The sequence below is a fragment of the Callionymus lyra genome, chromosome 12 (genome assembly GCF_982586985.1).
Source record: "Callionymus lyra chromosome 12, fCalLyr1.hap1.1, whole genome shotgun sequence".
Taxonomy (NCBI): Eukaryota; Metazoa; Chordata; class Actinopteri; order Syngnathiformes; family Callionymidae; genus Callionymus; species Callionymus lyra.
In genome coordinates, this window is record NC_141829.1 from 5,654,835 (window position 1) to 5,669,431 (window position 14,597).

General features: G+C 37.3%; 1 protein-coding gene across 1 annotated transcript in view; it reads right to left on the reverse strand.

Annotated features, from left to right (window-relative positions):
• igf2bp2a (insulin-like growth factor 2 mRNA binding protein 2a) overlaps positions 1–14,597 on the reverse strand; it is a 61,559-nt gene that overhangs the window by 20,085 nt on the left and 26,877 nt on the right. Inside the window, exons 3-6 of the mRNA XM_087804493.1 lie at positions 6,778–6,826; positions 6,121–6,172; positions 4,572–4,635; positions 2,648–2,932 (exon numbers count right to left, since the gene is read on the reverse strand). Of these exons, the coding sequence (XP_087660619.1) occupies positions 2,648–2,932; positions 4,572–4,635; positions 6,121–6,172; positions 6,778–6,826 (450 nt within the window). The remainder of the gene's footprint in view (positions 1–2,647; positions 2,933–4,571; positions 4,636–6,120; positions 6,173–6,777; positions 6,827–14,597) is intronic.

The following is a 14,597-nucleotide window of genomic DNA, read 5'->3' on the forward strand; positions in this document are numbered from 1 at the left end:
AGTTGAAGACCGCGGCTCCGCCCACACGGGGACTCATTAAAGTGGCAATCTTCCTCATTTCGTAGAATCGTCCACACAAGCATTCTTTTGAACGGCTCACGGTACGAGCTGACATCAGCACCAGAGGGACCCATGAGATACTGGATCATATCAACGTCCCCGGAACCTTTGAGCAGAATCTGTTGATGTATCACAGCAGCGCTTGATACATGTATTGATGAGTTTCACTCATTTTCTACTCTCAAGTTGACCAAGAGTTGCAATTATAGACAAAAATGTTTTTTCATTTTAATGTAGCGACTGGAGCTCAGTTGTCTTCATCCAAAAATACACTTAAAAACATCCAAAAATACCTTCATACTGCTCGTCTGTATCGTCCATCTTGGATTGAAACCTCGAAGAGATGTATTATTCAGAAAATAACTTAAAAAAATAAGTCTATATTTTAAGTTTGTTTTTGGCAGACGTCGGTCGCTATGCTAGCTGCTAGGCTAGCTCCATCTTTATCGAAAAAGACACTTAAAAACATCCAAAAATACCTCCATACTGCTCGTCTGTAACGTCTATCTTGGATTGAAGCCTCGGCATTAGAAAATGTTCAGAACATTTCTAAACAAGTCTATATTTCAAGTTTGTTTTATTTGGACGTTGATAGTTTAGCTGCTAAACTGGTTGCTAGGTTAGCTGCTAGCTTCGTCATCGTCCAAAAAGACAATTAAAACATTCAAATACTGCTCGTCTGTAACGTCCATCTTGGATCGAAGCCTCGACATGAGAAGAATTTTCCCAATTAAACCTAAATAAGTCTTTATTTAAAGTTTGTTTTGAAGAGAAGATCCCAGTCTCTCAGCTCCATGTGTCACTGAGCAAGATTTACGCTGATAACCTGGGATCCTTCGCTACAAACCAGTATTTTTTGATTTTTTAATTCTACTCATGTTGAGCTTCAAACCAAGAGGTAAGTTACAGACGAGCAGTATGGAGGTATTTGGTTGTTTAAAAGTGTCTTTTTTGGACAAAGATGAAGCTAGCCTAGAAGCTAGCATAGCGACTTCCGCTAAAAACAAACTTACTATATAGATTTGTTTAGTGTTTTCCTGGAACAATTCTTCTTATGTCGAGGCTTCAATGTAAGAGGGACGTAACAGACGAGAAGATGGAGGTATTTGGATGTTTTAAAGTGTCTTTTTTGGATAAAGATGAAGCTAGCCTAGCAGCTAGCATAGCGACGTCTGCTAAAAACATACTTCAAATTAATTGTTATTTTTCTGAATAATACATTTCTTCGAGGCTTCAATCCAAGATGGACAGTATGGAGGTATTTGAATGTTTTTAAGTGTCTTTTTGGACGAAGATGAAGATGAAGACGACTGAGCTCCAGTTGCTACATTAAAATGAATAAACATTTTTTGTCTATAACTCTAAAAACAACAGATTACTCTGAAAATAATTCCAACTCTTATTCGACATGAGAGTAGAAAATCAAGTTTTCACTAATTGAACGTTTAAATAAACAAATATATTCAACATGAAAAAACATGAATCCAAGTCTAAAGTAAATATTGTGTTCAGTGAAATAGAAAAGTATGAGCAGCAATAATAACTTTACTTCTCTCTGACGCTTCAATCTCTCAAACAACTTATTTTGATCAGCTTAACAGTTTAAAGTCATTTGAATATAGATGAAAACTTGTTTGTGTATCATTCGGTCGACGCTCCTTCAGCACTTCAAGAGATTTTCTTCTTTAAACAGTACTACATATTTAAATAGATAATAAGGACTCGCCAACAAAACAGTGAATTCCCATGATGCCTTTCTACGCGCCGCTGTATTTAGTGACGTCGGATTAGTCGCTATAAAACTGTATTTAAATTGTACAAAAGTGATTGACAACTAATGATTGGTTGGCTGGGCGGCAAAGCACTAGGGGAGCTGTTCAGTTCACCGTTGCTAAGAGGGTTGTTGGAAGGACGACATTGTAAATAGTGTAAAAGTAGCAACAGTTACATAAAAAAATGTTTGAATGTAGTTGAAAAACTACGATTGCACGCAAGTATAGAAGAATAAATATGTGTATGAACATTTAAAAACTTCTAATTTAACAGAAAATTACATTTAAAAACAATTGAAACAAATTTTGAATTAGATTAACTTTACACGTGAATCAGTCGAATCTCTGACATACTTATTTGAAACAAATTGTTCTAATAGTTTATTTTTTAGTTGATGTATTCGATCAATGTTATTGGAAAATACATCGTACATTTCTGATGGGAAAGTCTTAAGTCTTAAGGTACATGTATCAAATTTGCAAATACCACTATTATAATTGCATCACTGCTGGTGTTTTCAAAATAATAAACAACTTGTGAATCTATATATATATATATATATATATATGTATATATATATATATATATATATATGAAGATATAATAGCGAACTAACAGCTCTGTGCTTCAGAAATATGTAAACTCTGTTTTTCTCTCACTTGGATACAAGTAAAATGTGTGACTTTAAACCAGATCTGATTTCTGTTCTTTGTTCAGTTCAAATCAAAGTCAGATTCCAAACCCGACGATTTCATGAAACGATTTTTTCACAGTTTGTTTGCGAACGATGTGTGTAAAAGTTCCGTCGACTCACTTGGACTGTGTTTGTTTGGTGATGTTCTTGATGGTGAGTCCATCTTTGCCGATGATGGCTCCCACGTACTGGGTCGGGACCTGCATGCGGAAGAGGAGGCAGTTCCTGGGACGAGGGGGGTAGAAGCCGCCGGAGGGTCCGGCCACAGGCGAACCCTGGTCCCGCGGTGACCTCCCCGGGCGCCGCGCTCGCGGGGCCTGGACCAGCGCAGCATCCGTGTCCATGATGTACGACACCTTGAAAGAATAGTTGTCGCACTGGTGTCCTGTCAGCTTCTCGATGGCTCTGCAGAGAAGATCCGACCGCGAGAGTCAACGACCGGAACTCACGTGGATTTAGTGAAGCTCTTTCATTTAGATAATTACAAAATTAGTAAGTACTATAGTATAGTTAAATACTATTTAATCCAAAGAATTAACTCTTCAAATGTTTTATTCATTGGGTGTAATGTTTGTTTATAATTAGAGAAACATCTTTTGTCATTTTCACTTCTAATCTTTAAAAAAAAAAATGGTTGATTGACTTACATTTTGAATGTTGAAACTTCGAATGTATTATTGATTTACTTATTTAACTGTTTTTTAAAGTTTTTTAAATAATTGATTGAATTATTTATATATTGAAAGGCTGAAAAATCCTTTTTTTTCCAATCATTTAATTTAAAAGAAAACTTTTCAAAAATAATATGTGATTTATCTTTATACGTAGAATTTGATACTCCAATAATTCGAACATTTTCTACTATAAATAGTTTTTTAATTTCTAGCCTTGTCTGAAAGTTTTGATCCTGTAGCTCGGTGCTCTGTTGTTATTGTCTGGACTCTATTATACCAACATTTTTATATTGAATTTTAAAGACTATGAATTAAAAAATATTGAATTTAGAAAAAAAAAAAATGGAATTAAAATATTCAACACTTTATGTATTTATAAAAATTCAACCTTTTAACATGGAAATTATTGATCTTAATTATTAATAAAATAATTAGAAAGAAAGAGAATTGAATTCTTTAAAATCTCAACATTTTTTGAATATTGTGATGACATTTATTTACTTCAATACAATTTTAATTAAATTATATTAAAAAAACAAACAAAAAAAACCCCAATTTAAATAATAAAAAAAACCTCAAAGCTTCTATTAAATGTTTCAACATTTTAAATGTTAAATTAAACTGTTTTATATTCTGATGACACTGATACACTTCAATACAGCAGCCACTTCATCAGGCAAATATTTAAAAATATATATATATGTAATCATATTTTATTCATTTGAATTCACTTAAAATATTTGTACATTTTATTGAATGAATTAATAAATCAACTAATTTAACCTCTCAATATTTAAATCACTGAATTCAATTATGTAAAAAAAATGAGAATAAAAAGATTTGAATAAATTAATACATACAATATAAAGGTTTAAACTATGAAAAGTAATATTCAAGCATTGATGCTAACTGTTAGCAACAAGCTTCACTGTAACTTAATCCGAGATGCTATCCATGCTAACTGTTAGCTACAAGGTTCAATTAAACAACTACTATAATGCTAACAGCCAACAATTGTTGATTGAAGATTTAGAAAAAAAATAGAATAAATGTATTAGAAGCAAACTGATTATTTTAAGGGAAAATAAATCGATATTTATTCTAAAAAAAACTATATAAAAACAACTTAAGGTTACATGGAAAAATACATATTTAATTTTTGATTTAAATGAAATGTAGTAGGGTTATAATAGTAAAATAATTAAAAGTACATTTTTATTAGCATCTTTAAAAAAAGGATCTGATGATCCAGACAAAGACCCTGAGATCTGATTGACAGGCAATTAGTCTGACCGAGAACCTTCAGATCTTCTAAAGATTCAAGTCGACATGATCGTGTGAAGAAGAAAAAAGATGAGAATTCTTCTTACTCTTTCGCTTCCTCCTTGGTTGCGTACGTAACATTCACCACCGCGGTCTCCGTGTCAGTGTTGACTGTGGAAAGAAAGTAAACAGATTCTGTTACTTTCGAAACTGCGGGTCTTTGTTTCCACAACAGTCCAGTCATAGTCTCGGCACAATACAGGCTTCCTCAGGTTTCAAACGTCGAAATCTTTCTCTCAAAGACGCAGTAACTTCTCATCATGACCATGTTTTATACTCATTACTTTATAGAGTTGCTCTGAAATCTGGACGAACGAGAGGTTACGAGAGTCCATTATGACGTAATAATGGCTTCACTCCTCCTCCAGTCGGCTCTAATCACTCCTGCTTTGTTTATACCACGAGTCCCTTGGAGGTGTGGACTTCCGGGATTGATGACACGCAGTGACAAACCTCCATGCTTGACCAACCACAGCAGAGTGGGCGTGGTTATGGTCAACAAGCTTTTTTCTCTTGTTGCTATTTTTATCCTTAATTATGGTTGTATATGTACTAAGTTGTAATTTTGTTAATAGTTGTAAAGTTGTTAATATTGCTGGTGTGTGTGTTTTATTTATTGTTTTATCTGCTTTTGTACGGCACTTGGTGTTTCTTTTAAGTACTCATAAATTATATAATATGTTAATTTACTGAATGTAATGCATAAAAAAAAAAGAAGTTTGGTTCTTAACTAATCATTATTTAAATAGTAATCAAACGATTTCTTCTAGAGATCATTGGAACCATATTTAATTTACATTTAATTTATTTTAATTTGATTGTCTCTGTATTGTATAAAATTCAACCAGGAAGATCTAAAAATGTTGTTAAAATCAATCCTGTTGTTTCTGTCATTCATTAAACTTTGATTTGGATGCTAATACTGGTTAGCATGCTAACATGCTAAGAGAATTGAGTGAAAATATGTGTTTTTTAAGATTAAAATTACACCATTTTTGTAGGTATTTTACACAGTTAATATTAATTATGAATAACTAAAGACACAATAATGATATGACCCGATATTTAAATGATTCAACTCTGAACTAAATTCCTAAATGTTGTCCATGTCAGGGCCTGGATCATTTCCCTACCGTTACAAATGGCGTCATAAGTAGTATAGGCGAGGCGGAGCCATTGAAAAGTGAGTGAACAACATGAAAACTGAAGGAAACTTTTACGTCGCTATTTAATAAATCCTGCCTCTAGAAGGGAGACCCTGAAATAGACACACAATCACACACACTTACACACAAACACAACAACAACAGAGACGTCCCTCGTCGCTTCAATAAACAGCGTGAGGTCAGGGGTCGCCATTAACAGTCGATTACCGACAGGATCATGATGACAGGATCATGAAGGCGAGTCTCGAGTGTGTGAGGACGAGAGTGTGTGTGGACGAGAGTGTGTGAGGACGAGAGTGTGTGAGGACGAGAGTGTGTGAGGACGAGAGTGTGTGAGGACGAGAGTGTGTGAGGACGAGAGTGTGTGAGGACGAGAGTGTGTGAGGACGAGAGTGTGTGAGGAACCGACAGCACGACTTCAAACACACACCTTGTTCCACGTTTTCTACACAACCATAGCGGGCGAGAAGGTTGTCCAAATCCTGGAGGGAGAGAAGAACCGAAGTCAAGAGAGAAACAAACCTTCATTCAAACGTGCAGAAGTTCAGAAGATGTTTGAATATACGATAAAGATTGCGGTGAAGAAGGACGTCGGTGTCGTCACGATATTTAATGGTTGAATCTAACATTTCAAATGTATTCAATTGTTGTTGTTTGAGATTTTCTTTTTATTTTAATAATTTTATAGTTAAAGGTTTAATTATTATCATTATCTTGGTTTAAACTTTGGATTGACACAGAATTCAAAAGACAATGATTTAAAAAAGATTGAATTTAGAGAAAAAAAAAAAAATTATTAGAATTAAAATGTCAAACTCTATCTGTAAAACAAAAATAATTCATTTTGAAAACTAATTTGACTTTTCAATTTATAAATTATTTAATATAACTGTCCATATAAAACTGATTGAATTAAATTACTCAAATAAATACTGTAATTCAATGCTTGAGAAATTAACATTTCAATAAAAGATTGTTAAATTTAACTTGACACTAATATACTTCCATATGTATTCGTAGTAGCGTTTGAGAAACTATATGGAAAAATAAATTAATTTAGAAAACATTGATGTAGATGCAAACTCACCTCCCACCGTAGATCTGGAGGAATGTTCCGGATCTGGATCTTCCGACTCCTGCGGAGACAAGAAACAAAGAAAAGTGTAAAGTTTCATCCAATTTTTCTATTTTTTCAGAAAGTTTAAGATAAGTTAAGGAAAAGGCAGTTTGGTGAATAACACATTTGTTCAGGGACCGAGAGTGATTAAAGATTTTGGTGAAATGAGATCCTGGCGATGACTGAGGACGAGAGGATACAGTGACTCCAGCAGCTTTTAAAGCTGATGTTTGGACATATTTTGGTTTGAAAACAAATGAAAGCAGTTACGACTTTGTCAAGAGTCATGTGGTCTGAAAATTCTGGCAGTGACTGAGGACGAGAGGATACAGTGATGACTGAGGACGAGAGGATACAGTGATGACTGAGGACGAGAAGATACAGTCAATACTGAGGATGAGAGGATAAAGCTTTTTAAGCTGATGTTTGAACATATTTTGGTTTGAAAACAAATGAAAGTAGTTATGCAATGTTTCAATACTCAGTCAGTACTACCCAAGCGTTTTAGTTGGTGCCAAAAAATAAACAACAGTTCAATAACCCAACCCTAAGGAACTGACACTTTGACTCGTTGAAACTTAACTAGGTGACAAACCAAAACTTTTGTACAGTAGCAAAAAAAATCACCAACAAGAAGAAACATTGATACAATTAAAGATTCTCGAAATGAAAGTATATTTAACCATCAAGTACGAGAAGTATGAGCCTGATTTTGTCTTTTAATTCCTGAAGGTTCAATCTATTCTATCTCTGTGTTTGTCCTTTTCAACCAAGTATTCTGATCATATTAATTTCCTCTTTCTTTAACTGATCCTGGTGTTACCTTTACGGGAAGTCTCTGATAATCTCTTCCTTAGCTTAGCTTAAGAATTAGCATCTTTGTCTTGAGTTCACACTTGTCGCTTGAAGGATTTGTAAGTAGAAGCGACAAAATAAGTCCCAGAGGTTGTAGTGAAGAAGGAGAAGGAGCTGAATACAAAACTCTAAAGCCAGAACTCTGAGCTGCTCTAGTAGAAGAACTCACATTTATCTGATCCTTAAAACTCTTCACTGGCTGCCAGTTTCTTTCAGGATCAACTTTAAAATTCTGGTTCTTACTTTCTGATCTATTCATGGTCAGACCTTCCATCAGTGATCTGATCCAGACTTACACCCCAGCTCGGGCTCTGAGGTCTGTGGATCAGAATCTACTGATGGTTCCTGAACTTCTGGACCAGAGGAGAGAAATCCTTCCAGACTGTCAAGAGTCAAAGTAAAAAAAAGTTTCTTCAAAGCTCCTTTTTTTTTCCAGCCGGTCTGCGGCGGCACCACAAGACGACTGGTCCCGGACCGTCCGTCTCCGAGATGACCCGCGATACAGCTCGTCTCTCCACACGCTTTACAATCAGCAAATAACCCACTGGATCTATTTGAGGCCGAGACTAATCCCTCCTGTTTGTTTGCATTTTACTTGAACCCGCTGCTCTTTCCACCGCCTTCCTTCCCCAAGAACGAACCATCTGAGCCTCGGCGCTGAAGTCAACGCTTGTTTCATCGTCCGGTGAATGTGACCGACTCGTCTGCCCTCGGTTTTGCAGTCGTGTGCCAAAAAGAGAAAACCTCTCAATTTTGACCTTTATGTGTCCGAGGGTGGCCAGGTTTCGCTCGAACAGCTAATATTTACAGCCAGAAGTCAGAAACCACGTCTGCGCACATGCGTGAGAAAGAGGATATTCACCTCCTGCCAGGAGTTTGTTGTTCGGATGAGAATGATGCAATTGAGAGGTTATTCATTCTCAGATATTTTTTGAGCGTTTTTTAGAGCTGGAGGTCTCGTCGTGGCCCCGAGAAAACATCGCTATTTAACGAACTGTATTTGCTTTCAAATAATGTTTTATTTTTATCATAGTTCTTTTATGGATTACATCTGAATGAAGTGTGTTTAAAATAAAATTATTCCATTTTTTTCCAGTATAATTAACAATCAATTATTCATATTATGTTGCTTCATTTTCGTGTCGCAATTAATCCTCTGGCCATTAGATGGCAGCAGCCGTTACGTCCTCTGCAACCAAAGGAACAATGACATCCTGGCGATGACTGAGGACGAGAGGATACAGTAGACTCTACAGTCGACCTTCAATACAGGAAGAAGATTCTCTAGTACCAAACATACAAGAAATCTTATTAAGGGAGACCACAGGGCTCTGTCCTTGGTCTTCTTCTCTTCTCACATGGACTTTTTTTTAAGCCTCGACACACTTTGTATGTTCAATTCTACGAATTTACAATAATAATATTTCTTACAGGAAAATTGTGATTTTATATTCTCCCCAAAACTCTCTGTAAACATAATTAGGAAAATATTGATATCACGCAATTATTTTTCAACAGCACTGTATCAATTGAAAAAAAATATTTGTTCCAATTTTTTTTTTTATCATTAATTTTTTTTATGGTTAACAGTTCAATGAAAGTGTGTATAAAATAAAATAATTCGATTTTTGTGTAGTCCTCCACAGCTAAAGGAAGAATGAAATGAGATCCTGGCGATGACTGAGGACGAGAGGATACAGCAGAGTCAAGTATTGGACAATAATACACATATACGTATACTTGTTACTACACTATCACAACACCAGAGTCAAGTACTGGACAATACTACACATATATACTTGTTACTACACTATCACAACACCAGAGTCAAGTACAGGACAATACTACACATATATACTTGTTACTACACTATCACAACACCAGAGTCAAGAACTGGACAATACTGCACATATATACTTGTTACTACACTATCACAACACCAGAGTCAAGTACTGGACAATACTACATATATATAATTGTTACTACACTATCACAACACCAGAGTCAAGTACTGGACAATACTACACATATATCCTTGTTACTACACTATCACAACATCGGAGTCAAGTACTTGACAATACTAACAATCTTCCTCTCTCTTTGCGCTTGATGGAGTCTACTGACTCCTTTAAGAAACATCTTAAGACGTTTCTATTTGTGCAGGCTTTTCCTTGAATTTCTCGAACTCCTGTGTTGTTCTCGGTGTTGTCTTGATCTTTGAAGTATGTACTGTTTTGAGTATTGTTTTGATTGTTAAAGCGCTTTGTGACCCTGGTCTCGAAAAGCGCTATATAAATATATATTACTTACTTACTTACTTACATATATACTTGTTACTACACTATCACAACATCGGAGTCAAGTACTTGACAATACTACACATATATACTTGTTACTACACTATCACAACACCAGAGTCAAGTACTGGACAATACTACACATATATACTTGTTACTACACTATCACAACATCGGAGTCAAGTACTTGACAATACTACACATATATACTTGTTACTACACTATCACAACACCAGAGTCAAGTACTCAATAATACTACCTCAAAAAACCAACAAGTACAATTCAATGAAATCTTTGCGAACTCTTGTCTCGCCTACTGTGTGTTGTTTAAGCGAAATACTGCAACACTACTACCACCTTCTGTCTGATTTGGCTCATCGATGATAATTGAAATGCTAAAAAATATATAAAATTATAGTTAATTGACACACTTTGCATCACTTTTTAGCAAAGGCTGCATTTTATGGTGAGCTCCAGTTTAGATAAGGCAACAAAGAATTCTCTAAACCATAATAAGTTGACATCAAAACGGGAGATTAACGAGGTGCGGTTCAGCACATTATAACGTCTGGTATAGCGTAGCTGTTAGTATTTCGATATATACATGATTTACAACACTGTGTATCTATCACAAATCAGTCTGGCCTAACAATCAGGAAGTAGCAATTGTTAAACCAGATAAAATCGATCTGAAAATTTGGTACTTTTCATTAAAAAGTTAAACTATATTGGAACTACTTCCTGTCCAAACGACTTGATGCACTTAGATGTGTCGGACTCTATGAGTCCCACTTACTTCCCTTGTGTTAAAAGTCGTTTAAACACGAGTCATTGGAGTCGATTTCATTCTCAAAAATACCTCAGAATAAATGATTCCACAAAACACAATTCTTGAGTCAAACAACCATGATTCCCTGCACCAGACAACCCTCTAGTGGACATCAATGAAACCACCTGTAGAAATCTTTTAAAGCATATTTGTGAGACTCAAGAAGCTTCTCTGTCGCTCAAGGTTCTGTTCACGATGCACTTCATCGATGCTGGAAAAAACAAGCGCAGCAGCAGATCAACCGATTCATGGAAGGTTGTTTATCCGGCGAGAGCGGCAGCAAGGGCAGCTGGGAAAACTGTCGTCTCTCTTCCACAAACTCACGGCGCGACAGATTTAGTTACTTTTCGCAGCGGAACATCTCAGACCGCTCCAAATAAAACTCTAGAAATGAGTCACTGGGTCGAGACGATTGTAAATGAGAATGTGTGTGTGTTTGGTGTGTGTGCGAAGAAAGACTGGAGCACGTTTCGACGTTACACATGTTTGCATGGCAACAGTGACAGTGAGAGCAGCTACTTTTTGTCAAACATTAAATGATGTCTGAATATTTTTAACATTTAAAAAATCATGACCATGTTTTCAACTCTTTAATTTAGAAAGTGGCTCGGAAATCTGGGCGAACGAGAGGTTACGAGAGTCCATCATGAAGTAATAATGGATTCACGCCCCGCTTTGTTTCTACAACGATTCACTTGGACGTGGAGACTTCTGGGATTGATGACACACGGTGACAAACCTCCACGCTTGACCGATCAGAGTGGACGTTGCCAACATTGTCAATATTTCAAGTTTTGTACAAACAGACACACACACTGATGATACAATAGAGTCCAACAACACACACGCACATACACACTTTAGTTCAACCTTAAGATGGACCTATCTTGACAAGAACCGACCTCTGTCGGCCCCCGGACCAGTTGAGTTTGACCCCTGATGTAGAGGCATCGGCAAGCGACGCATTTCAAACATGCTAACTTTCACGTTAGCATTCTAGTTAGCTTTAACAGCCGAACGTAATTGTTTATGAATTAAAAATGTTTTTACTCGTCCTATCCACAGACCTCAGAGCCCGAGCTGGGGTGTAAGTCTGGATCAGAATCTACTGATGGAAGGTCTGACCATGAATAGATCTGAAAGTAAGAACCAGAATTTTAAAATAATCCTGAAAGAAACTGGCAGCCAGTGAAGAGTTTTTTAAGGATCGGAGAAATGTGAGTTCTTCTACTAGAGCAGCCAGTGAAGAGTTTGAAGGAGAAATGTGAGTTCTTCTACTAGAGCGGCCAGTGAAGAGTTTGAAGGAGAAATGTGAGTTCTTCTACTAGAGCAGCCAGTGAAGAGTTTGAAGGAGAAATGTGAGTTCTTCTACTAGAGCAGCTCAGAATTCTGGCTGCAGAGTTTTGGATCAACTGCAGGTGAGACAGATCCTTCTTCTTATAGATTATAGTTGAAAATTGTTATAGTCCAGACAGGAAGACACATGGATTATAAGATCCCGATCTTGTCGTGACAACAGCACAAACTAATGTTACTACTTTTGCACCTTCCAGACAGTAATAATCGATCAAACAGACAACATTTTCAGGCCTTTTTTTCGCCTTTTTTTTTTCCAGGACCCCGGAGCAGCAGTCCGACCACCTGCTCTGGACTTCAACACGTTCGTTATTTCTTCGCGTCACGAGAAAGCGTGTGAAAGGAAAAAAAAACACATCAACTTCAGAAGACCTTGACTGTAGGCAACAGTTGTTTTGTCGTCCTCAGGATGACACATTTCCTCTTCTTGAGCGGAAGGATGGGCTTTAATAAGGCCTTTAAAAGCCTTGTTTACCTTCTCTGTGTGGACGCTTGTTCCGTCACTGACGGCTCACAAGGCCACAGCAGGGGGTCTCGCTCTCGCTCTCTCGCCGGCTGAAGAAAAAAAGACGAGCATCCTTTCAGTCGGCGAGGTCTGTCCGGAGCAGTCGCTCCTTCGAGAAGCTGCTAATTGTTCCTTCAGACCTCCACTGATGGACCCCCCGCACCCCCCCCCTCAAATCGTCCTTCACCTCCCCTCCATTTAGCCGTCAACCGAGCGAACGGGTCGACCCGTCGCTCGCACTTCCTGAAGACGGCGACCTTCGAGGGCGAAGTCAAACGCTTCCTCGTCGACGAACCTCGAACTTTCCCTCGATCTCGTCGACGCCGATGATGACCTTCCAAATAAAACGTGGCGATCTCTCGTCACTCCTTCACAGGTCGTCTAAAGTCAAACCTCCGCCTCTGTGAGGGACTCGAGGAATCCAAGATGGAGGAGGCGGCGAGAAGGAAGTCGGACGAAGCACCACGTGGAAAAAATCATCAAAAGTAGGTTTGAGATGTTTGTTTAGATGGACACAAAAAAGCAGGCGTCTTAGAAAATATTGTTACTTTCTTTATTTCTCGCTTTAATATTTAATTTTTTTGTCATAATTATTTTATGGTTTCTATTTATAATTAAGTGTTTTTAAATTGAATAATTCGACTTTTTTTTAAATTTATATATATATATTCACAATGTTTGTTTGTTTTTGTGTTGCAGTTAAAATTCCGGCCGCTAGATGGCAGCAGTAATTAAAGCTAAAGTAACGATGATAACCAACAAGATCCCGATCAAGACTGAGGACAAGGGGATACAGCGACTCCAGCAGTTTTTAAAGCTGATGTTTGGACATATTTTATTGTGATTTCAAAACAAATGAAAATTGTACTTTTCAGACTATAACGTGATTATAAGAAATTAAAAAATCAGTACGGTTTGGTAGTATTACTCCTCAATGCTTCGCATTTGGCATGTGGAGTATTACTATGGTGCCCCGTGGAGTAATACTACAATCCCTCACAGGGTAATACCACAGATCCTCACAGATTAATACTATAGGGCCTCAAGGATTAATACTACGGAGCCTCACAGCCTAATACTATAGGGCCTCAAGGATTAATACTACGGAGCCTCAAGGATTAATACTACAGTCTCACAGAGTAATACTATAGGGCCTCAAGGATTAATACTACGGAGCCTCAAGGATTAATACTACAGAGCCTCACAGAGTAATACTATAGGGCCTCAAGGATTAATACTATGGAGCCTCAAGGATTAATACTACGGAGCCTCATAGAGTAATACTATAGGGCCTCAAGGATTAATACTACGGAGCCTCACAGAGTAATACTATAGGGCCTCAAGGAGTAATACTACGGAGCCTCACAGAGTAATACTATAGGGCCTCAAGGATTAATACTACGGAGCCTCACAGAGTAATACTATAGGGCCTCAAGGATTAATACTACGGAGCCTCACAGAGTAATACTATAGGGCCTCAAGGATTAATACTACGGAGCCTCACAGAGTAATACTATAGGGCCTCTAGGATTAATACTACGGAGCCTCACAGAGTAATACTATAGGGCCTCAAGGATTAATACTACGGAGCCTCACAGAGTAATACTATAGGGCCTCAAGGATTAATACTACGGAGCCTCACAAAGTAATACTACAGGGCGCCAAGGATTAATACTACGGAGCCTCAGGAAATAATATTACGGATCCTCGCAGAGTTATACTACAAAGGCTTGTGGAGTAAGTGTATTATGGAGAATCACAGAGTAGTATTACAAGGATCCATAGTATTAAAGGGCCTCAAGGATTAATACTCAGAGCCTCACGGAGAAATACTACAGAGCCTCACGGAGTAATACTACGGAGCCTCGCAGTACGGCGTCGTAGTCAATGAACATAGTTTTTCTCCCTCAGGAGCAAAAAGGTAAACGAACATTTAAGAAATGCTTGA